Source organism: Triplophysa dalaica, chromosome 5, assembly GCF_015846415.1.
Source record: "Triplophysa dalaica isolate WHDGS20190420 chromosome 5, ASM1584641v1, whole genome shotgun sequence".
Classification (NCBI taxonomy): domain Eukaryota; kingdom Metazoa; phylum Chordata; class Actinopteri; order Cypriniformes; family Nemacheilidae; genus Triplophysa; species Triplophysa dalaica.
Window position 1 is genome coordinate 12,534,752 of NC_079546.1, and position 22,620 is coordinate 12,557,371.

The 22,620-nt window shown below is 37.1% G+C and overlaps 1 protein-coding gene across 1 annotated transcript; it reads left to right on the plus strand.

Moving 5' to 3' along the window:
- The first annotated feature begins 152 nt into the window (after positions 1-152).
- On the plus strand, positions 153-22,486 carry lamb1b (laminin, beta 1b). Its single transcript, XM_056747642.1, is given in 34 exon segments — positions 153-288; positions 939-1,111; positions 2,627-2,762; positions 4,342-4,415; positions 4,636-4,824; positions 4,918-4,981; positions 5,342-5,541; positions 6,164-6,284; positions 6,768-6,956; positions 7,140-7,316; positions 7,441-7,553; positions 7,671-7,750; positions 7,865-8,000; positions 8,120-8,278; positions 8,384-8,505; positions 9,189-9,309; positions 9,771-9,960; positions 10,507-10,650; positions 11,224-11,455; positions 11,941-12,107; positions 12,193-12,417; positions 12,501-12,715; positions 12,884-12,980; positions 15,995-16,364; positions 16,494-16,678; positions 16,775-17,016; positions 17,942-18,142; positions 18,305-18,328; positions 18,330-18,450; positions 18,621-18,825; positions 19,431-19,572; positions 20,158-20,334; positions 20,474-20,633; positions 20,731-22,486. Coding segments are annotated over 34 exon segments (5,322 nt in total). The 5' UTR covers positions 153-254; the 3' UTR covers positions 20,868-22,486.
- Positions 22,487-22,620: the final 134 nt, after the last annotated feature.

The window sequence follows — 22,620 nt, forward strand, 5'->3', positions numbered from 1 at the left end:
ACTAACCCGTTTTCATCCACTCTCCAGCTGTTTTTATGTCCAGCTGTTTCTCACGCAAGTTCTTTGATGCTCAGACTAACTTTCTACGTAGGCAGCACACTTATTTTGAGACACGCCCATAATGTTTGCGTGTGTTTGGAGCAGCACTACAGTGCATGCGTACATCAGTGTTGTTTAATATCATGGGCGGGAGCTCTGCTTCTCCCACACAATAATCCAGCTCTGGAAAACACTGCTGGAAAAACTGAGTAATAATGTGGATATTCAGGATTGCAGCTCTTACCACATGTAAGTTGTTTATGAATATGTTTGTACTCAAAGTTCTTAGTTACTCTAGTGTTTGACAAATCTATACGTTTTAAACACTCCTCAATCCATTGAAAAAATATTTTTGTTATAACGTTTATGTTCTGCTCAAAACAGTTTTTAAGAGTTGTAATATACGTACTTTTTGTAAAAATATTTGTGTTATTGGCTGTTGCTGGAATGTTAAAAAGAATATAGCCAGGCCTATGTTTACTGTTCATAGTTAAAATAAAATACTGTACATAATGTGATGCAAAACCAGCATCCATGGGGTGGTTCATCATATATTCATTTGGTGTTATAGTGAAAATAACGGTTTTACAGATGTTGATAAGTGTTCCCATGTGATTTTCATTTCAATAATTGACAACAGACTTTACTGTAAGCAGAAGCAAAATAATTTAAAGCATATACCTAGCTTACACGTTGTATCAATTATAACAGTTTACAGAAGTGATGTAGGCTTATTGTGCAAGTTACATATCTTTGAATTTAACATACTGTATGTGAATCTGGGAATTAAAAACATGCAGATAATGTAAATCGAATAAATCGTCAATCTAATAAAATATGACAATTGGCCACAGCTTGTTCTTACATTTTAGTCCAGCACCTTATATTGTGTCTCACAGTTATTGGTTTGCACGCCCTGGCACAATTTCCCACTCACAATGATAAATGTACTGAGGGGAGCTGTTACCCCGCTACGGGTGATCTGCTGACCGGGAGAGCACATCGACTTACAGCCTCCTCCACCTGTGGATTGAATGAGCCAGAGACATTCTGCATCGTGGGCCATTTGCAGGTAATGCGACTTAAAGAGATACTTTACCCAAAAAATGAAAATTTTGTCATTGTTTACTCACATTCGAGTTTTTCCGAATCGGTGTAAATATACTTGTTCTGATGAACACAGAGAAAGATATTTGGAAGAATGCTAAATAGATCTTGCCCCCCATTGACTCCCATAGAAAAATTACTTTATCTTTTTCTTCTGTTGACCATGCAAGAAGACATTTTGGAAACGGTTGGAAAGCAAACACTTCTGGGGCACTTTTTGATTACCATTGTATTTTTTTTCTACTATGGTAGTCAATTGGGGGTCAAGATCTGTCTGGTTATTAGCCTTCTTCCAAATATCTTTCTCTGTGTTCATCATAACAAATACATTTTTTTACGGATTTGGAACAAGTAGAAGGTGAGTAAAAGATGACAGAATTTTTATTTTGGGGGAACTATCCCTTTAAACAACAGTATTGTAAGCAGTTTTTTATTCCATTAAGAATAACTTTCAAATATATCCAAGAAAGAGCGTTTACAGGGTGATGTTTTGCCACCTCTTTTATTAATGTGTAGACTGTTAAAGGTTTAATTAAGAACGCCAAAAATCTGAAATGCTGACTTTAGATTTAGGGATGAACGATCTAGGACATGTTGAAAAAATTATTGCAGAAAATCTGACCATAAGTACCAATAAATGGATTATATAAGGCAAGGCAGAAAATTGATAAAGAGATTAGAATCATACATTATACAGTAAAAAAATTACAAATAGGTCTTTTACTGCCAGGAATGCTGAAATATTCCCTGATATCTTTCCTTTGATTGTTTGGTGAAATGTTAGGCAGACATGATCTGTGATTCGGTTTTGATTCAAAAGTAAGACAGTAAAGCAATAGATATAATAATAAGTTTTGTAGTTATTTTTCTTACCTCTTGTATATAATGCATGCAAACTAAAGACAGTGATTTGATCATAGTCCTTGTTGGATGGGAAAAACAATGTTCTCTTTTTACACCCACAATCATGGTCACTGTCTAAAAAACAATCACATCTTTGTCTGGAGAACATGTGGTGAGAGGAGGACGGACGAAGGCCCCTCAGGCCACTGTTTTGCCCTTTACTGTCTGAGTTGCCCATCCTTTAATTTTTTCCCGAAAGAGAATCTGCCTGGGATCTATTTTGCCCTAATACATTTACAGATCCAAGCTAATCTACTTTTTTCCAATGTGTAAATATGAGATGCAGTCAACCTTCAAAATTGGACCACAAAACATGTTTTGAAGAATGTAGGAAGACAGCTTTGGTAGTTTGAACAGAGCTTGTTTGGGTTTTGAAGGGTCTGTTTTCTAATCTTCTCATATATAAGCTAGTTTAGTTTAGTATGTTAGTAAGAAAAACAAGTGTGAGAAAAACAGGTGCATATCCAGAACATCTGGCATCCTGCTGCATGAATGTACAATAACAATCCCCAAAAGATTGTGCATTTTTCACAGTCTCAACCAACATTGGCATCCTTCTCTCTCTGTCTATCATCAGGACGATAAGAAATGTTTCGAATGCGACTCTCTACAGACGTACAACAAGTTCACCAATCCCAACAGCCACACTATTGAGAATGTGGTGACAGGGTTTTCTCCTAACCGTCTTGAAACCTGGTGGCAGTCCCAGAACGGTAAGTCTGTGTGTGTTGACCCAGCCAATACACATGCAAAACACATGTCCTGAGCAAGGAATAATTATAAATAATAAATTATTTTAAAGAAATTAGAATTTCAATGAAAGTTTAAATGAGTCTACCTATAGATGAGAAACATATGAATGTTTACCTAGGCTGCCACATTCATTATAAATCACATAACAATTATGAAAACTGATGAAATACAAAAAATACACATTTATTCTCGTGGCATCAGTTTCTATTGGACAAACACTGGAATCGTATTTGAGAGAAATAGGGAGAGAGATAAACAGGAAGTATTGTGAACAAGTGAGAGTTGAGATGAGTACAGCAGCTGGGCGTGGGAAACAGCTGGCCCGCTCTCTCCCTAGTGACCAGTCTCTGTAGTAGTCATGCTAATGGACTGAATGCAGGGGTGTGCCATACCATCACCACATCTGGGAATTTTTGACTTGGATGCTTTATTTGGCATTGTGTCAAACTCCCATTGCACCCTTTTTCCTTAGTAAATATGCTATTGCACAAAATGTGCAAATTAAGCATATTTTAAAAGGCACATTTATACCAACAAAAACCATTGTTAGTGACCTCAAAAATCATTAGGATATTATGTAAAGATCATGTTCCATGAACATATTTTGAAACACGCCTAAACATTGGCTGCTGCTGCCCACTTTTTGGGAATTATCTACTAAAGTTTTACGCAAAGCTTTCGGGTTCATCTACTCTCTATAACGCTATTATAGCTGTAATCTATACATAATCTATCTATAGCTGATGGACAACTATACAGGCGATTTTTGCACCTCAGATTCAAGGGTTTTAAATAGTTGTATATGAGCCAAATATTATCCTATCCTAGCAAACCATCAATCAATGGAAAGCTTATTTATTCTCACAATTGGTTTTGTTGTCCTGGGTCACATTTACGTTTAGCATAAAGCCAAATTCTCATTAGATCCCAATTTGTCATATTTACATATAACCTTCCTATTATTATGTATGTGTCTAATAATAATAATAACAATCCTATTCCTAACACTTATATTTAGCGAGTAATATGGTTAAAATACATACTATTAGTATTTTTGTTACCAAATTCTTGCAGAGAATCTCCACAATTACTCTCCCATCCATGAATTTCCAACACCATCTCAAGGGAATTCGTAACTATTTCCCGAGGGGGCGAATTTGCACACTGCAACAATAATGTGGAAAAATTTTAATTCATAAATTCCAAGGTTTTAGAATAAGCCAGTTTTGCAAATTGAAAGAAAATGTTTTGGTACTTGGGAGAAAGTTTAAATTACTTAAATTGTAAGTATATTTACAAGATCAAGGAAAATTTGATTTCCCATGATATGACTTTGATATTTCTGGGTTGGGAAACTGTCCATGCCAGATACTTTCAAGTAAACAAATATGAACACATTTTTAACACGAGTAAATGTTTAACCCCTCCCCTAATGCAAATTTTCTATAAAAGAAAAATAGTTTGTTATAGCTAGTAAATTTGAGTCCAGTAAATCTTATCTCTGTTTTCTTGTCGTTTTCTTTCTTGTCCTCCTTTCAGGAGTTGAAAATGTGACCATTCAGCTGGATTTGGAGGCCGAATTCCACTTCACACACCTCATCATGACCTTTAAGGTGAGATAGACACATTAAACATGAAACAGAACATTCTCTTGTGGAATGTCGAACATACGTGTGGCCATGATTTAAGTGCTTCTTTTAAAGTCAGAATCTGAACCTGATGTGTCAAAAAATCACTAAACTTTGCACCAGTTGTAAATAGTATGAAGCAATTTTTTTTATTTTGGGGTGTTTTTATAAATAATTTACGTTGTCTATTTATATTGTTTGTAAGACCTTTCGGCCTGCCGCTATGGTGATTGAGCGTTCTGCAGATTTTGGCGGGAGCTGGCAGGTATACCGGTACTATGCATACGACTGCGCGGACTCCTTTCCAAACGTCCCTCAGGGGCCAGTCAGAAAAGTGGATGATGTCATTTGTGACAGCCGTTACTCTGACATTGAGCCATCGACAGAAGGAGAGGTGACAAAACTTTATACAGCACTTGATAGTGTGAATTTCCATTTATTTGAAAATACATATTTAATGTTACCGTTCGTATGCGCTTGTGTATAGGTTATTTTCAGGGCACTTGATCCTGCATTTGTGATTCCTGACCCTTACAGCCCAGATATCCAGAGTAAGTTTATTATCATAATTTGACAACGCTTGAAATTCTTTATTGAACATTCGGTTCAATTAAATCTTTTGTTGACATTGTGCATTGTTGCAAAGCAGCTTTACAATAAACACATATCAGTACAAACAGAAGAGACATGCACTAAAATTTACCTTTCGTTACAAGTTACAAAATCAAATGTATTAAATATTGTCATCGTGGAACACAACTGGCATAACAAATTATCCGATACGCATGCTGTGTTTTACTGGACCATTATTATGGCCCTTGCTAGAAACTTTTATATACTTTTTAATCCTCCTGAGTGCGAGAATTTTTATTTGGTTACCATTGTGTTTTTTGTGTTTTTGTTGAATGTAGATCTATTAAAGATCTCAAACCTGCGCATACGGATGACAAAGTTACACAATCTTGGTGATAATCTGTCAGATGATCGAGACAAGGTGCAAGAGAAATATTATTACGCTATCTACGACATGGTCGTCCGTGGTAACTGTTTCTGTTACGGTCATGCCTCTGATTGTGCGCCAGTCGACAATGAGGCAGGAGTCGAGGGTATGGTGAGTAAAAAATGTCCATCAGCCAGATTATCCTTCCCTGCTTACGCCTCGTTCAGACTGCCAGCGACACCCAATGACAAAGCGAGCCAATGTCATTCATTTCAATGGAGAGCTGGCGAAGCAAGCGACAGTGACCATTGGCGACAGGAAGTGGCCGTGTCTAACGATGCGACAAACTAGATTTGCTCAACCTTATGCAAGTGATGAGCGACTTTCGGGAGCAACTACCAATAGTAGTAAAGCAGCGGAGATTACGTCATCCGTCTCTCATCAGTTACGGCAAGGTTTGTTTATAAAGCAACCAAAGCTTGGAATGTTTGTAAGTCGCTGGTGGTCTGAACGCACCTTTACTCTGTGTGTGTTTGTGTGTGTCTGTCTGTTGTAGTAAACCCTACAATGTGGAGTCAAATTTTTGTGGTCCTTTTGAGGAAATCAGAGAGAAATCAAACTAAATTATGTTTATTTAAAAATGTAAAAATGCAGAAAAGTGATTGTGAGGGTTTGGTTTAGGGATGGGTTAGGAGATACTATATTCAATTTGTATAGTATACAAATTATTTTGTCTATGGAAAGTCCTCCAAAAACATGAAAACCCAAAATGTGTGTGTGTTGTTGTGTGCAGGTCCATGGTCATTGTGTGTGTAAACACCACACTTCTGGACTGAACTGTGAGAAGTGTGAGGACTTTTATCAAGATCTGCCATGGAAACCAGCAGTGGGCCGGAACACAAACGCATGCAAGAGTATGAGAAACACAGATGCAACTTTATTAGTTCAATAGTTGAAATTATATTATATATCATTTTTTTTTCCAAAAGATGTTTATTATTTGTTTTTGATTACTTTTTATTTTCTAATAATGCATATTGTATTATGTTATTTTAATTCTAAAAACGGTTTTATTATTTATTTTTGATTACTTTTTATAGACATTGTTTTCAATAATGTCTGACAAACACGATTACATTGTTAAAATAAATAAATATTTAATTTTCAATTCCTCTCACACAACTTTTCCAATGATGACACCTTTAAGTTCGTAAATTATTTTAACCAATAAAATCCTATTCTATCATTTGTCCAACAAATAGATTTATTTAAAGTCCCACTCTTTATTTCGCACTAAAAATTGTTTCTGTCAGGTATTCCTGTTTTAAGTTGTATGTAGAGCTATTGTAAATACTTAATGTATATCTGGCATCTCTCTCTCTCTCTCTCTCTCACAGAATGTGAGTGTAACCATCACTCGTATTCCTGTCACTTTGACACGGCAGTGTATCACTCTTCTGGTAACATAAGTGGAGGTGTGTGTGATGATTGTCAACACAACACAGAAGGCCAATGGTGTCAGATCTGCAAACCATTCTATTTCCAGCACCCTGACAGAGACATCAGAGACCCCAACATCTGTAAACGTAAGTCTGTTTGTGTATTACATTAGTTATACATTAGTTATATATAGTTATTAGTTATTGGTCTGTATAGCTTGTGAATTTTAAACATTAAAATAGCTCTACTGGAAGCATCTGCCTTACATTACAAAAATATTTTAGACTTATCTCTCTGAGAACAAATTAAACTTTTTTGTTTTTGTTTAGCCTGTGACTGTGACCCCTGGGGCTCTCTAAACGGAGGCATATGTGACAGCGCTACAGATGCAGTGGAAGATAGGATTGCTGGACAGTGTTACTGCAAACCTAATGTTGAAGGAGAACGCTGTGACCACTGTAGAAAGGGACATTACGGCCTCAGTGATGACCCACTGGGATGTCTGCGTCAGTAAACATGCACAAATCTGATTTATCTGAACAATCTCTCAGAACTTTAAAACACTTCCTGTTAGTTAAAAGTGAATGTTGTGTTTGTCTTTTTCTTTCATTTTTGTGTTTATGGCCACAGCGTGCAGCTGTAATCCTCTGGGCACACTCTCAGCAGGAGGTCCCTGTGATACAGAGACAGGAAGCTGTTATTGCAAACGTCTTGTCACCGGACGAAACTGTGACCAGTGTTTGGTAATAGAGCCTTAGTCAATTGACTGATCTACTGGGAATAAATCAGAGAATAAGACGAATGTGGAATAATGTCCAAATACAACCTGTGTTTGAGAGAAACACTATTTTCGCTTTCAGCCTCAGCACTGGGGTCTCAGTAATGATATGGATGGCTGCAGACCATGTGACTGTGACGTGGGCGGGGCTTTGAATAATAAGTAAGAATCAGCTTTTAAATCAAATAATGTTATATAAATATATAAATATAGATATATAAATATATAATGTAATAATTGTATGAATATTCAAGAGCACATTTCTACCATTTCTAGTTGTTTTCCAGAGACAGGACAATGCGTATGTAAGGAACACATGTTTGGCAGGCGTTGTGACCAGGTGCACTCGGGGTTCTATTTCGCAGGACTGGACCATTATACTTTCGAGGCTGAGGATGCATCTTTCGGACCGGTATTTGAGTTCAACACACTATATTAGCCCAAGTCGATACAACATTTTAAATCAGTATCTTCATTAACACAGCAACAGATGCATATTAGTTTATAGATGAATTTGTTTATTGCACACAGGGCGTGAGATTGGTTCAAAGGCCTTTACCTGTGGATCGTAAGCCCACCTGGACAGGTCCAGGATTTGTAAAAGTACCAGAGGGCGAAACGCTGAGCTTCAACATTTACAATTTGCCACAGTCTACGGAATACAATTTCATGATCCGCTATGAACCACAAGTAATACACAAACGCAATATTCAACATATAACTTAATTAGCTACTCATCTATTATAGAGTACATTGACACAAACATGATAAACAAGTTTGGTTTCTCTGCTGTAGTTGCCTGATGAATGGGAGAAAGTAGAGATGACTGTGGAGCGGCCCGACGCTGGCTACCAATCAGCTCTCTGCACTTCTACTTACAATGATGGGCAAAGCATTTCACTGCATCCTGGATCCAGGTGAGATGTTATTTAGTGTATAGCAGGGATGTACAAATGTAGGAATTAGCTAAATTGACTTCGTGGGTTGCCATAGTGAACTAGGTTTAAAGCAACACCTTGTCGTTTTTTAAACCTTAAAATTATTTCTCCAAAATTATTTCAGGGGTAGAATAACTCTTAACCGGACGAATTATACTCCTGCTGCTTTCTGAGCGGCCTCATAGCAGCTACAACCACACTCTGTAAGTTCTGTGTTCGGGTCGGTAAACACAGCCCTGCCCATCCCCTGCCTGCGGAATAGTGTGACATTGTATCTAAACAACGTTTCTGCATTTGCCGGTTTCATCAGATTAGTAGATAAATTAACGTGTACATGTATTGCGCTGCCCAATTGCATATCCTCTGTACTCATGGCTAGGTGCTAGCAATCCCTTGTTCAAATTGCGCTGAATGAATTCAACGCTTCTTGGTCCAAGGAGGTGTCCAAATTCACCCACTCGTTTTCATTTGCTGTACTCGTTCAAGTATACTATGAAGATATGTAGAGAATAGTGAACAAGGGTTTTGGGGCAATTTTAGAAACAGCCATCAACTTCATGTTTTAAAGAAAATACTGTTTTTGGAAAGGGCGTTGACTATAGACAACCCTTGTGACTCATTTGTAATTTATAGTGGTTTTGTGTCTTGTGTTTACGTTCCAGATATGCGGTTCTTTCTAGTCCAGTGTGTTTGGAGAAGGGTCAGAACTACACTGTGAAATTTTACTTTCCACAGTACTCATCATACAGTCATCACTCCTCTCCTCACACACTTATTGATTCAGTAAGTACTGTACATACAATGATACACATTAACTAAACCAACCAGGGGCTCCTTCAATAGGAATCTATTATTAGAGACCTCATGATGCTACTACAATATCAAAAACATTCCCAGTCTTTCATTGGCCTAAAGTGTTTAGTGTTATTCCCTGCAACAGGCTGTACTGTACATGAAACCCAATCCTGGGAAAATTCTTGCAATTTTGTAGATTTTTTTTTTTTTTTTAATGAATGTAATGAAATTTTCCCCTTTAAGCACTTCTAAATGCCCTCAATACAGTTTTTTTCTAGTTTCAGATTACTTTTGTAACTGTATGTCTTTACAAGGTCCATTATTCATGTCGTGGCTTCCCTATGAGGACTTTCTTGAAAATATTAGCCCCATAAAGTTAGCAAAACCATTTTTACACACATGATGAATCATGACTCACAACACAATGGTGTGACCTCGGTCCTCTATAGATAGTGCTGCTGCCAGTGGTGGAAGATCTGGATCTGTTTTCTGGAGGAGTCCAGCAGAAAGAGAACTGGGAGATGTTTAAGAAGTACCGATGCATGGAACGCAGCCAGAGTGTTGTTAAAATCCCCATGACGGATATTTGTAGAGACTACATCTACAGCATATCTGCGCTATTGCACAATAAAGCTCTGGGTAAGACCATCAGATAAAGAATCCAAATCTGGTTCTATTTCTATTTAAGTCTAGGGACAAATAGCCTTTTTTAATCTGTAAATTATTAATTTTTAGAAATGTTAATTTAGAAAATACTTTTTTATTAGGAAAATCTTTTTTACTTTATTAGTAAGCATATTTTAAAGATAAAAGTAGCATTAAATGACTCCTTAAATGACTTAAAGAAATAAACATGACAAATAAAGATACTGAATGTGCCCTCCAGTGACCACACACCTGCCCTCCAGTGAGTGGACTTTTTGAACACCGATTTATTCTAATCTGTTGCTTTCCATTTCAAGTATGAGTGACCTGTGTGGTTCTCCACAGTTTTTCCTCTGGTCTTAGTGTCTTGTTAAGCACCTCCACCTCTGGGCTCAGTGACCCCATGGTGCAGCTCAGTTTCTTGGAAAATTACATTAAAATTCCAAGGGGCAAATTCATATCAGTAAGAGATGAACACTCACAATGGAGCACTGTTTTTTGGTTTCCCTTCCTCTCAATCCTTTTTCATTTTACTGGCAGAATGTAAATGTGACCCCCGTGGTTCTCTGAGCTCTGTTTGCGACCCCAGCAGTGGCCGGTGCCAGTGTCGACCCAATGTTTCGGGCAGGAACTGTGACACCTGTGCTCCTGCAACCTTCTTGTTTGGATCTTCAGGATGCAGACGTTAGTGAACTCCACACATACACACAAATATATGACTGATTTTTTTTTCATGAAGATCGTTTGATCTGAAAGTAACTGAAACTAGTTATGTGGAGAAAATATACTATGCCATCATTTATTTCTTTACACAAAAAAAAAAAAGGTGGAACCAAATGACACAACGTAACACATTTGTTAAAAATGTGTGTTTTGCTTAAAATTTTACTGTTCCTTTATGAAGTTTAACGTGCTGAATAAAAAAATCACATAACTTTTTTTAGCATCAATTGTACTCACAAAAAAGACACATTTTTGTCTTTTATGACTAATACTGTCCTCACAAACCAAGTTCCGGACGTTGTCAACTATCATCGCTTCATCTCACCTTCCTTGTGCAACATACATTTCTAGAATTTTTTGACAGTGACAATTGGAAAATATTTTTTTTAAATGTGTGAACATGTGTACAGCTCTTGTTTATTTGCAATATATGTTGTTCATCTTTTTGATTAAAACATAATTTCCAGTGACATTTGTGAACCAATTAACACTTAAACACAGTTAAAAGGTGTCTTTCCAATCCTTCCTCTGCAGCGTGTGAATGTGACCCACTGGGTTCTCAGAACCCATTCTGCCACCATACCACTGGGCAGTGTTTGTGTGTGCCAGGGGCATATGGGCGCCAGTGTGCCAACTGTAAACCCGAATACTGGGGTTTCCCTCACTGCCAACCCTGCTTCTGTAATGGGCACAGCGAGCAGTGCCAACCGCGTACAGGGGAATGTCTCGACTGTAGGGGCTACACCACTGGCATTCATTGTGAGAGGTGAGAAAACATAGAACAATAATGACTTAACAACCGCTATTGGACATCTCATCCATTTAAAGGCACAATATTTAATATTTTTGCAAAATATACAATCCAAGTCTCGTCAGGTTGATTTTTATTGGCAGTGGAAAAAAAAACTCTCATCATTTTGCGTTCCTTAACAGCATCATCAAGCTACGCTATGTTTATTGTTTTGTGACCTGTAGTAACCTAGCGAAAATTACATATTGTGCCTATAATGCACAATAAATACATAAAATTGTCTCCTTACTTTACCCTGATTTCCACTTATAATACTCTATAAGGACTCGTTTTTGCATAAAATGTCAGTTTGACATGTTTTGACTTTAACTCCTGTAAAGATGAGAATGTAAAGTAACCTGCAATTTAAGATTCAAACAGAGGGGGCGATAGAGAGGCAACCATTTGCAACTTTAAATAACTACACAACTCAAAGACAACATGTCATTTACTTCCTCCAGATGTGCGATTGGTTACCACGGCAGTGCTTTGCTTGGCTCATCGGAGCCATGTCGACCCTGTATGTGCCCTGATGGACCAGGCAGTGGAAGGCAATTCGCTGAGAGCTGTTACCAAAATCACAACTCTCTAGAAAATATGATCTGTGTATGTAGCTCAGGCTACAAAGGTAAATGCGTCTTCTGGGCAAATCAACAGCATGAACATGCTATAATTCATGTAAAACAAATCCCACTTCTGCTCCTGGTCATTAGGGTCTAGGTGTGACGAATGTGCTCCTGGTTACTATGGTAACCCTCAGGTGCCAGGAGGCCGGTGCAGTCCATGTCCATGTAACAGTAATATTAACATGGAGGACCCAGAATCTTGTGATGCCCGCACTGGTGTCTGTCTCAAATGCCTGTTTCATGCTGACGGTGATGCATGCCAGTATTGTAGTCATGGTTACTATGGAGACGCCCATACACAAAACTGCAGAAGTGAGTGGCGTTTTTTTTTGTTTGTGAGATTTTAATCGTCTGTACGTTTTTTAAACAGTTTTTTTGTATAATCTTGAATTTAGGGTGTACGTGCAACCCCATGGGTACTTCGAGACGCAGCTGTGCCGACGGTCTGTGCGATTGTGACAGAGTCAGCGGTCAGTGCCAGTGCCTACCTGGCATAGAGGGTCCGCAGTGTGACCGCTGTGCACCAGACACATGGAACATCAACAGTGGAAAAGGATGCCAACCCTGCCAGTGCCACCCTGAACACTCCTATAGTACTTCCTGTGACCTGGTGTGAACACACTTGCATAAAACTCCATGTTCACCTGTTTTGAACATTTTAACATGTCAGATCCCATTCCGAGTCATGTAATTGTTTTTGTGCCCAGAGACAGATCAAGCACCAAACTTTACAAATCATTACTTACTTGACACTACTTTTTATGTCTCTTCTCCTAAGCTGTCTGGTCGCTGTTCGTGTAAGCCCGGTTTTGGAGGCAGGACTTGTAATGAGTGTAGAGACCTATTTTGGGGCGATCCTGAGGTCAAATGCTACGGTGAGTCTAGAATACACAAACTACACAAATAAACATCACGCTTCCATGAGGAAATGTCTTAAAACATGATGACATTGTTTGGGAATATTCTGTGAAGACTTTGTTGTTCTTGGACCTCGCTATTGATATATACAGGAGGCCTTGGTTAGCTTAGGAAGCTTTTATTGGCTTTTTTCGTCATTTGTTTGCATTTTGTGCAAGAAATTCTTAGTAGTACTGTACACGAAGACCAAAGGTTTGGCTACTGGATTTTGCCAATACATCATCTGGGGAAAAACCTCCTACTTTCAAAAAGTGACCATTTCACATAAAAGAAGATAACTCTACAAAATAACATAAAAACATAGAAATCTTTAACTTTTTGCTAAATAAACTTTTATAGAGCTAAGGATAGTATCAAGCCAAGAACCAAACCCAAATGTCTCAAAACATGGTGAATATATACACATGTGTGTTTGAGGGCACTAAATGAGACACAGGTGGTAATAATCAGTAACTATAGAAACGAATGAGAAGACAATCAGTAACCAAGGCAACTAAACGGAATTAAATGAAGTCAATCAAAAGAAAACATGTGAAACCTAAACATGCAAATAAATAACATGAACACCAAACATAGACAATTTCTGGATACATTTTTTGTCTTGAAGTCCTGTCCACTCACAATTTCTACTCAATAAAATATTCTAGAGCTTGGCATAAATAAATCTGTTTAGATATTTGTCTCAAGTTGTGTTGTCCCTTCTCTTTACTCACTTCAATTTACTTACTTTCCATGTACTTTACACAAAATGACACATAGTGTGTATATATATATATAAATATATTTTATGTTAAACACAAACCCACTGGATGAGAAACACTAGAATGATCAGATTCAAACAGTACTGTAAAAATACTTCAATATAATCCAGATGAGCTTTTTTGTGGTGATGCGAATGTTTCCCGTGTGAAACTGGGCTGGTACAAACACACATGGTCACAGTAAATAAACTATTAAAAATGTAAATGTTTGATGCAGTTTATTTAGTCTGTTGTAACTTTAAGCATAAATGTGCATTAATGTTCTAGTTGAATACAACCAAACACACAATGTCTTTTTCTCATTTCTTGTCTTATCTTTCTAGCAGAAATGCACAGTATTGCAAAACATCTTATATTTAATATGCTTGGTTTAGTCGAGCAGTGGCGTAGCGTCTGTATTTATCTGCATATGGGCCCGGGGGATTGGGGGCCCGCATCCAAATTTTATTCATCCCGTTTAATATTGTAGAAATTTACAAGATAACTGATCTCAGATATGGTCTCGCCATGAGCACATGTGCCTCCTCCCCAGACAAAAATGATGAGCGTAAAAACAAAGTTTCTTCAGTTGTGTAGTGAGTGACCAGAAGTTCTGACGCTAAATATAAACGAAAGATCGAATCTGCCTTTAGTCAAACTACATTTTAACATCACATATCAGATCATATAGGCATTTCTTAAAAAAAAAAACAAAATGGCTAACAGGTGTTTAATAATGAATGTTTTTTTCTTGTCAAACTAAAAGATTAAAAATGGAATTTGTATATTTAGAACGATGGATATTTAATGCACTCCAAGTTGCTTGCTTACCTTGCTCAAAAGCATGGTGTATGTAAGTCTAAATGTCATAATAATAAGGTACTATGGTTCTATCAACAGCTCTAGACCTGTAGTTCCAACCACGCAACTTTGCAATGCTGCTTGCAATTGATTGTTGGAACAAGGGTTTCAGGAAACACTTGAATCATTGAACTATGCTGAAAATACAGAACTTGGCAACCAAGCTTTTAGGAAATGCACTCCTGATTGAGATGGCCAAGCATTTGAAGCAAGGCGAGGATTACTGTCCAATCATATGATAGTAGGCGGGATTTGCTATATTGTCAGCAGCCGAGGTTGAAAGAGTGAAATGTTTAATCATAGCTAAATGTTTAATGTTTGAAAACTGTTGGGGCCGGTCACATTTGTTAGAAGAAAATCACGTGCACAACTGTGGCTTCCCTATTTTTGGCACTTGGGAGTTTGCGCTCCATTAGGGTCTGCCGTTACGTAACATTTAAATAACATTTCAAATGAGTAAACAACTGATATCCAGTAATGCGCAACGCGGTCGCGAACAGAAGGAGGGGGCCCGTTAAAAGTTTTTGTATATGGGCCCGGACCTGACTTGCTACACCACTGTAGTCATTTTAAAATGAAACAGTAGGCAGGTGTTGGTAATGAAAACACTGGCGGGAAGCTTAACGAGGAAAAGACGGGGTGGGGTCAAGGGAAGAGACAGGAGAATGCATATCATGCGTCTTCACGCAAAACACGTGGGGCTGTCATGACCCTGCCACAAGGCGTATCAAGACAAGAAGAGGCAGGATCATGAAAACTACTGTATTTTATTTTAATTGTACATTTTCTAAAACATATTATTTGTTATTATATTGTATTATATATAGTGTATTTTAATTATTTTAGAATATTGTGAAATAATTGTATTAAAAAAACGAATCATACAGTGTCTACACCGGATGTTGCTTGTTCTAATAGGATTGTCGCCTCCCACTGCGCCGCATCCAGTGTGGACAAAATTTACAATGATAGGTTCTAATGTGTTCTTTTGTCACGTCCCATTGTGCCAAGTCTGGTGTAGACACGGTGTCAGCATTAAGAAAGGCAGAAGCCCCATGATGTACAAAAACCATTCAAATGATATATTATTTTTGTTTATTGAAAGTATATTTTCTTTCGTTAACTGTGGCATGAAATATGTTCTTGACAGTCATAACCACACATATACATATTATTCCCTGTTCCAATATATTATGCATGTTAAAAAACAGATGTGCACTTACACATTTGAGCAAGTTCTCTCTCTCTTTCACACACAGGAATTAATTCTTCCTTCCAGTACATCCAGGTTCCCATCCAAGACTTGAAATAATTTAAACGATTTTGACATTTTTATTTGTTATTTACTTGAGCATATGTTTATATTCCAGTATGTGACTGTGACCCACGAGGTATTGCCACTCAACAGTGTGATAAGATGTCTGGAGAATGCGTGTGCATAGAGGGTGTGTCCGGGCGTATGTGTGACTCCTGTGATCGTGGTTACGTGGGGACCTTCCCTCAGTGTGAGCCCTGTCACAAGTGCTTTCACGACTGGGACACTAACGTGGGAGAGCTGACCAACCAAACACAGAGGCTGATGGACACTATAGAGGAGCTGAAAGACACAGGCGTGACGTCGCCTTATAAAGATACAATATCAAGTCTGGATGATGGGATCAAACAGCTCAGAGAAATACTGGACGATGAAAAGATTCATCAAACTCTGGAACACACGCAGAGTCTACGTCAGCAAGTTAAGTATGTATGAAACATCCACAACAAAAACTTATACTGTCCCCATTCACTGTTTACATTAGATTTCACTCTATTTTACAGTATGTGCACATACGGCTTCTCTGACAAATTTTTTTTTATTCCTTATGTCAGTGAGATGGCACCACTTTTGCGAGGATCCATTGACACATCGGTATCCGATCTGGAGCAGATATCTGCCGATCAACAGAAGGCCATGAAGAATCTGAACAGTCTCACTGAGGAGGCCCAGAACCTACAGGAGACCTCCAAAGACAAAGAGCAGCAGGTTCTGAACATGAAACATTCAGACACCAGAGGTGAGTAGTGTACTCATACATACAGATCAAACACACTCACAAATACACATTTGCAGCTATAGGAAATCTTGAACACATTTTTAATTTTGTATGCAGGTGCGATGGACAGCATCAGAGAATATAATGAGGAATCTTCAGAGGCGAATTCTATTGCTAGTAAAGCTGCATCCGATCCAGACAGTATAGTGAAACAGTCTGCTCAGCTACGGGGTGCCGCAAACGCAAGACTGGACACATCAGAGAAAGAGTTTAACCTGAAACATCAGCTGCATGTACAGAGGATGGACAAAATAACATCTGATCTGGACTCCACAGATCTTTCAAAACTAAGCCAGCAGGTAAGTCAATATGATTTTATACAGTTGATGTTTTTGAGTCATATATAAATCTCCAAATATACACTGTTAAAAAACTGACAATTTCTGACAGCTGGGGCCCCAGAAATAAACCATAAAATTACATGGTCTCCGTTTATTTGAACGGAGTTGCAAAATTCTGTAAAATTACAGTTTTTTGACATTATGGTTTAAAAAAGAATAGGAAAATTGTGTCAAATTACGTTTTTTTACTTTTTAACCCTAAATCTATAAACTTTTTTAAACATAAAATAAAAAATAGGCCTGAATTTGTGGAAAAACTTGAAAATCATAAATGTCCGCAATAAGCTGGCAGAAGGCACAAGATATTAAGACTAAACCAGAGTTTAAATAAAAATTTGTTAAGCATACAGAACGTAGCAAAATTTAAATAAATAATTAAATGAGAAAGACAAATGTCAAAATTGCTAAAACAAAGAATATAATTGAAAAGATCTACTTAAATATAAAAATAAAACTACAAAAAACTATAACTCAAAAGTATAGGTTTCTGTTTAAAAGCTTGCGCTGAATTCATGCGATTTTTAAACAGTTTGAGAAATATTTAGGAAGAATATATTTAGTATTTTCTTCCTTTTAATTTTTAATTTTTGTAGTTGTTTATTCCTGTTAGTTTAGTGGCAGTGCTTTTTACTTTCTTTTAGTTTTATTGTTGATTAAATAGCGTTACATTTCTTAGGTCCATCTAGAAATATAGCTTTTTCGATGTATTGAGAAAGGATTGAAACATTTTTATATTTGTATCAAAATCAAAAATTTATTTGTGGTTAATTTTTTTTGTTTTTAGCTAGCTTTGAAGGAAACATTTAAATTAACTTTTTAATTTCTTTCTCAGTTCAATGTTTTCATCTGATTTTCAAGTTCATATTATGAATGTGTTTTTTAGGTGTGCGGAGGTGCACCAGGTCCAGAGGGTTGCGGTGACTGTGGTGGTCTGGGGTGTGTTACCGAGGAAGGTGTGTCCCAGTGCGGGGGTGAAGAATGTAACACATTAGTGACCCAATCCCAAGAGGCCTTGAAAAGTGTAAAAAACAATGACCAAGAGTTCCTTAAAAATTTAAGAGAAGTGGACAAGCTAAACAAGAAGGTAGGTATTCAAATTTACTCAATGTTTCATTGATTTCTCATGCTTTCCTTTGCTTGATTGAACAATAGTTCAATAATAATATTAAATAATATTGAAGAAACATTTCTAAAGAAAATAGCATGTATGAGAATTCATGTAAGCAAATATGTGCATGTTTTTTAGGTGTCAGATGCTCGAGGTCGTGCAGGATGAGGCAAAAATCAGCTCTCAGAATGTGTCACTCAGAGCCAATCAGAGTAAAGCACGAGTGGAAAAGACTAATGATGACCTCAGAGACCTCATTCAGCAAATTCGAGACTTCCTTACAAGTAATTTGTAACATAAAACACTCACACAAAGGAGAAACCAAAACCTTTTCAACCTTATCATGTTTATTAAGCATTTTTCCCCCACACATTTCACTTTATAATGTTGCTGCACCCCTGACTATTAAATATGACAATTATGACCTGACTATTTTGTACATGTGTGTGTCTAGAGACAACAGATCTGAAGCGTATAGAGGAAGTAGCTGATGAGGTGATGAAACTGAGTTTGCCAGTGTCATCCGGAGCACTGAAAGATCTGACCACAGAGATCCGTGACCATGTGGCCAGTCTGACCCAGGTGGATGATATCCTGACCCAGACTGCAGAACATGTCCGCACTGCTGAGACTCTCCTGAAACAAGCACAGGCTGCCAAGTGAGCAAAACATACAGACATACAGTATTTGGATGCCCACAAGGCACTTGTTATAAAAAAATAATAATTTCCAGCAAACAGTATGTGATAATTTAAAAAAAGATGGAAATTACATTTGTTCTAAAGTTCAGAGTGCTTTGTCTTGATAAGGCAAATTGCATTGTATTTTATAATAAGAACAATTACAACATGTGTTCAAACTTTTATCATTTGACAAAATTTCTGCTTGATCAGAAATCATTATAAATTATAATTATATCATTCATAGTATATAAACGGATCAATAAATTATCATATTTATTACAAATAAAAAACACATTTTGGTCACAAGTGATGCTTTCCACATCACGTCGCATTTCAAGTTTTTAAGCTCACAATTGTGGCTCGCACAGTTTAAAGTATACCGTGAAAGTTAGTGTAATATATTTGTATATATTATAATATAGATAAGATTTAAGATTTAAGGCTTCATAAATATAAAAGCCATTTGTATACTTAATATACAGATAACATATAGTATATAATATATATGGTCTTGTCATATACAGTATACCAATATACTGCATTTCTAAATATTTAAATGTGTGTTGTGTTGTATATCACAGTGAAACGACCACAACTCTGAAACAGGCCGCTGATAAAATAAAGGATGCTTTAGATGATACTGCACGAGCACAGTTAGCTGCCAATAAAGCAATGAAGGACGTTGAGACCGATATGAACGTCACAAGACATCAAATCAATTCTGTAAGTGTGTATATGATACATATAAGTGAAGTATTATTTTGATCACGCAGGTATACAGGCTCAAATGCTCAGAGCTATACAATTTCACATGGCACTGTTATAAACATTCATAAAATTCATAAAAACATGACTATTTTTTTTATTCCCATTTTGACAAGGGTTGCAAACTTCTACTGCCTTTTTCAATGGGTGTATCATTTTTCTTCCCTTCAGTTAAAACCGCAGCCATGGCTTTTAACTACTGTCAACACTTTTAGGATCATTTAGGTAAAGTTTTGGCATATAAACAGTTAGTAACCAGATGTATAATAGCACATGCAGTTTGAGTTATTCATACCTGTCTCTGAGTACATACTGTAGACTATTTCTGATTATTAAATGAACATTTAAAAAAATAGATCAATGCTTAAACAGCATGAAATGTCTGTGAAAGACATGCACAAGGAATTAAATATTGTTTCTCAAGGGGATAAAAAATCAAAAAGAATACCTTGTTTTCTTCAATGCGGTATTAGTATCTTGTTATTTTATACACATAATCAGCTTACATTTTGTGATATCTTACCTTGACCTGTGCGTTTCCAGGTACAATCTATAACTGAAACGACCGAGTTCAAATTGAGCACCAGCACACAAAGATTCTTGGATCTTGAAAGAGGAGTGGGTGAACTCCGAAAGAAATCTCAAGAGACGTCCAGCCACGCAGAGCAGATCCAGAAACAGGCTGAAGACAACAACGCAGACGTTGAGAGAACTGAACAGGTAATAAAGTCTACATCTTCCTTTTAACGGAACGGTTCACTTCAACCAGACTACTGTGTTGATTTCCCACATGGAAGAATGGATTTGGTATCACTATATCTGAAAATAAGCATGTATATTTGTTTTGCATCATTTTTAGAACTTTGACTCAAATGTGCAACCTAAATATGCACTGCTGAGTGGTCTCATCGAGCAAAAAGGTGCCGTTGTGTATGATGCACGTCAGAGGTCTGAGAAACTCAGACAGGAGGCACAAGATTTACTAATAGATGCCACCAACAAACTACAGAGACTAAGAGGTAAATGCAGCTCACACATACACTTCTTTTCATCATGAAGTGGCTTAAATGATGCCTGATTTGCTTTCACATGTTTCTATGACTCACTGTGATCTAGAGCTGGAGAGATCATTCGAAGGAAACCAGAAAACCTTTGTGATGAAAGCAGAGGAACTCGACATACTCGAGAGTGAAGCCAGAAATGTTCTTCAGGAGCTCAATCAGAAGGTTGCCATCTTTAGCACATGTGCTTAAGAATCACTACAAGACCTAGGCTATGTCTCAATCAGCTCCCTTATTCAGTAGTCAGGCCACTGACCAGTGCACTGAAACGTTCGTTCCCTTAGCATTCCCAGCATCGAAGCTCCATATGTTCCCTTACGGAAAATCACGTGACAAGTTTTGAAGAATTTTAACCAAAATTGCACAAGCCAACTCGATGAACTTCGTGAACAGAACTTTTGCAAAGACAAACGTTTATTTTATGTCATGTATAAACAAACGTTGCTAGACAGGCAGGCAACACAATCTACTTAACAGTTAATTTTTATAATCGACCAAATTTAAGTGAACAATGTTTCAATGTAAAGTGAGCCAGGGTCCTAACTTGTGCCCGAACCGTCGATATACTGATGCTTGTCCTCGGGAACAAGCAGTAGCGTTGTTAACCACCATGCAAATGCGTAGGGCCCTGCTAGCTTTGGGGCCCCTAGTGGCCAAAAACGGATAAATCATTTGATGCTTTTTACGCCGGATAGGCCTGCGTGCGCTGCACCAAATAAGTCCAATTCACCAAATAACAGACAGGTCTGACTTGGTGGAAAAAACAATCAAAACTTCTTATTCAGCTAGGTGGTGGTTACCCGCGCTTTGACGCTCAGCCAGTTAATTTACAGGAACAACATTATATGGAGTCCTTCAAATAAAGTAAGTCGTGTTGAAGATAAGTATAGGCTGAAATAGAGTGAAGTGACACACCGGAATGTCAACATGTGATTTTTATATTTTGAATTACGATTTTATATATTTTGCTATAATTAGATGCGTCTGCTAAAGTTGTATGATAATAAGACCATTGGGTCCATATAGCTTTAAAAGCAAACCATTGATACACTTAAAATTTGTTTTTTTGTATTATTAAATATCTCCAGCAATTACATTTTTATGAGCGTAATGTGGGTTCATCATAGTCTAGAAAGCAAGCACTGAAATCTTGAGGGTTCTTGACTATTTAAAACAAATAATTTTAGTAATATTTGTGTTCTTTGTGTAATTAGTTGACATTATTATTGACAGCTCAAATTTTAAACAAACATTTTGAAGTATCAAAATTTGCCACACAATTTTTGGAGTTGTGGTGTCCCACATATCAAATATTTGATTCCAAATCAAAGAAGGTTTATTTTTATACCAAACTTTAAACAATTTTGTGCGCTGTTATGCGGTTCATACAATTCCATATAGAATCACTCAATATAACTGTTTTGCAATTTAAAGAATAAATGTTAGTATGCATGTGTGAGGGGCCTCAGGTCTCAACTATGCTTAGGGCCCCAAAAATGATAAACACACCCCTTGGAACAAGGGAGCTGATTCGAGACTCAGGGCTAATAAATGCTGTTTTATCATCGTTCAGCTGCACATCCTATGGTCAACTGCAATTTTGATGCAATTGTGTAACGTTTAAAATAAGCTACTAAATGCCCTTGTGCCATTTATCTACTGCATATTTTTCTCATTGTATGTTTGAGTATGTTTTGTGTATGTATTATGAAAAACGTTCTGTATCGCGGCATTACTTATATCATTGAAGTTGATGAAGACACCCAGTATTATGATTAAAATGATAACTATTAAACGCCAATTAAATACAATCATGCAATCATGTAATGCAGTGTATAATTCCTACAAAGTATTTAGTCTTTCGAAAACATGTATCCTAACATCCATAATGTTTCTATTTATCCAAAATGGAAAACGTGTTTAGCATGACTGATGTTTTTCAGAT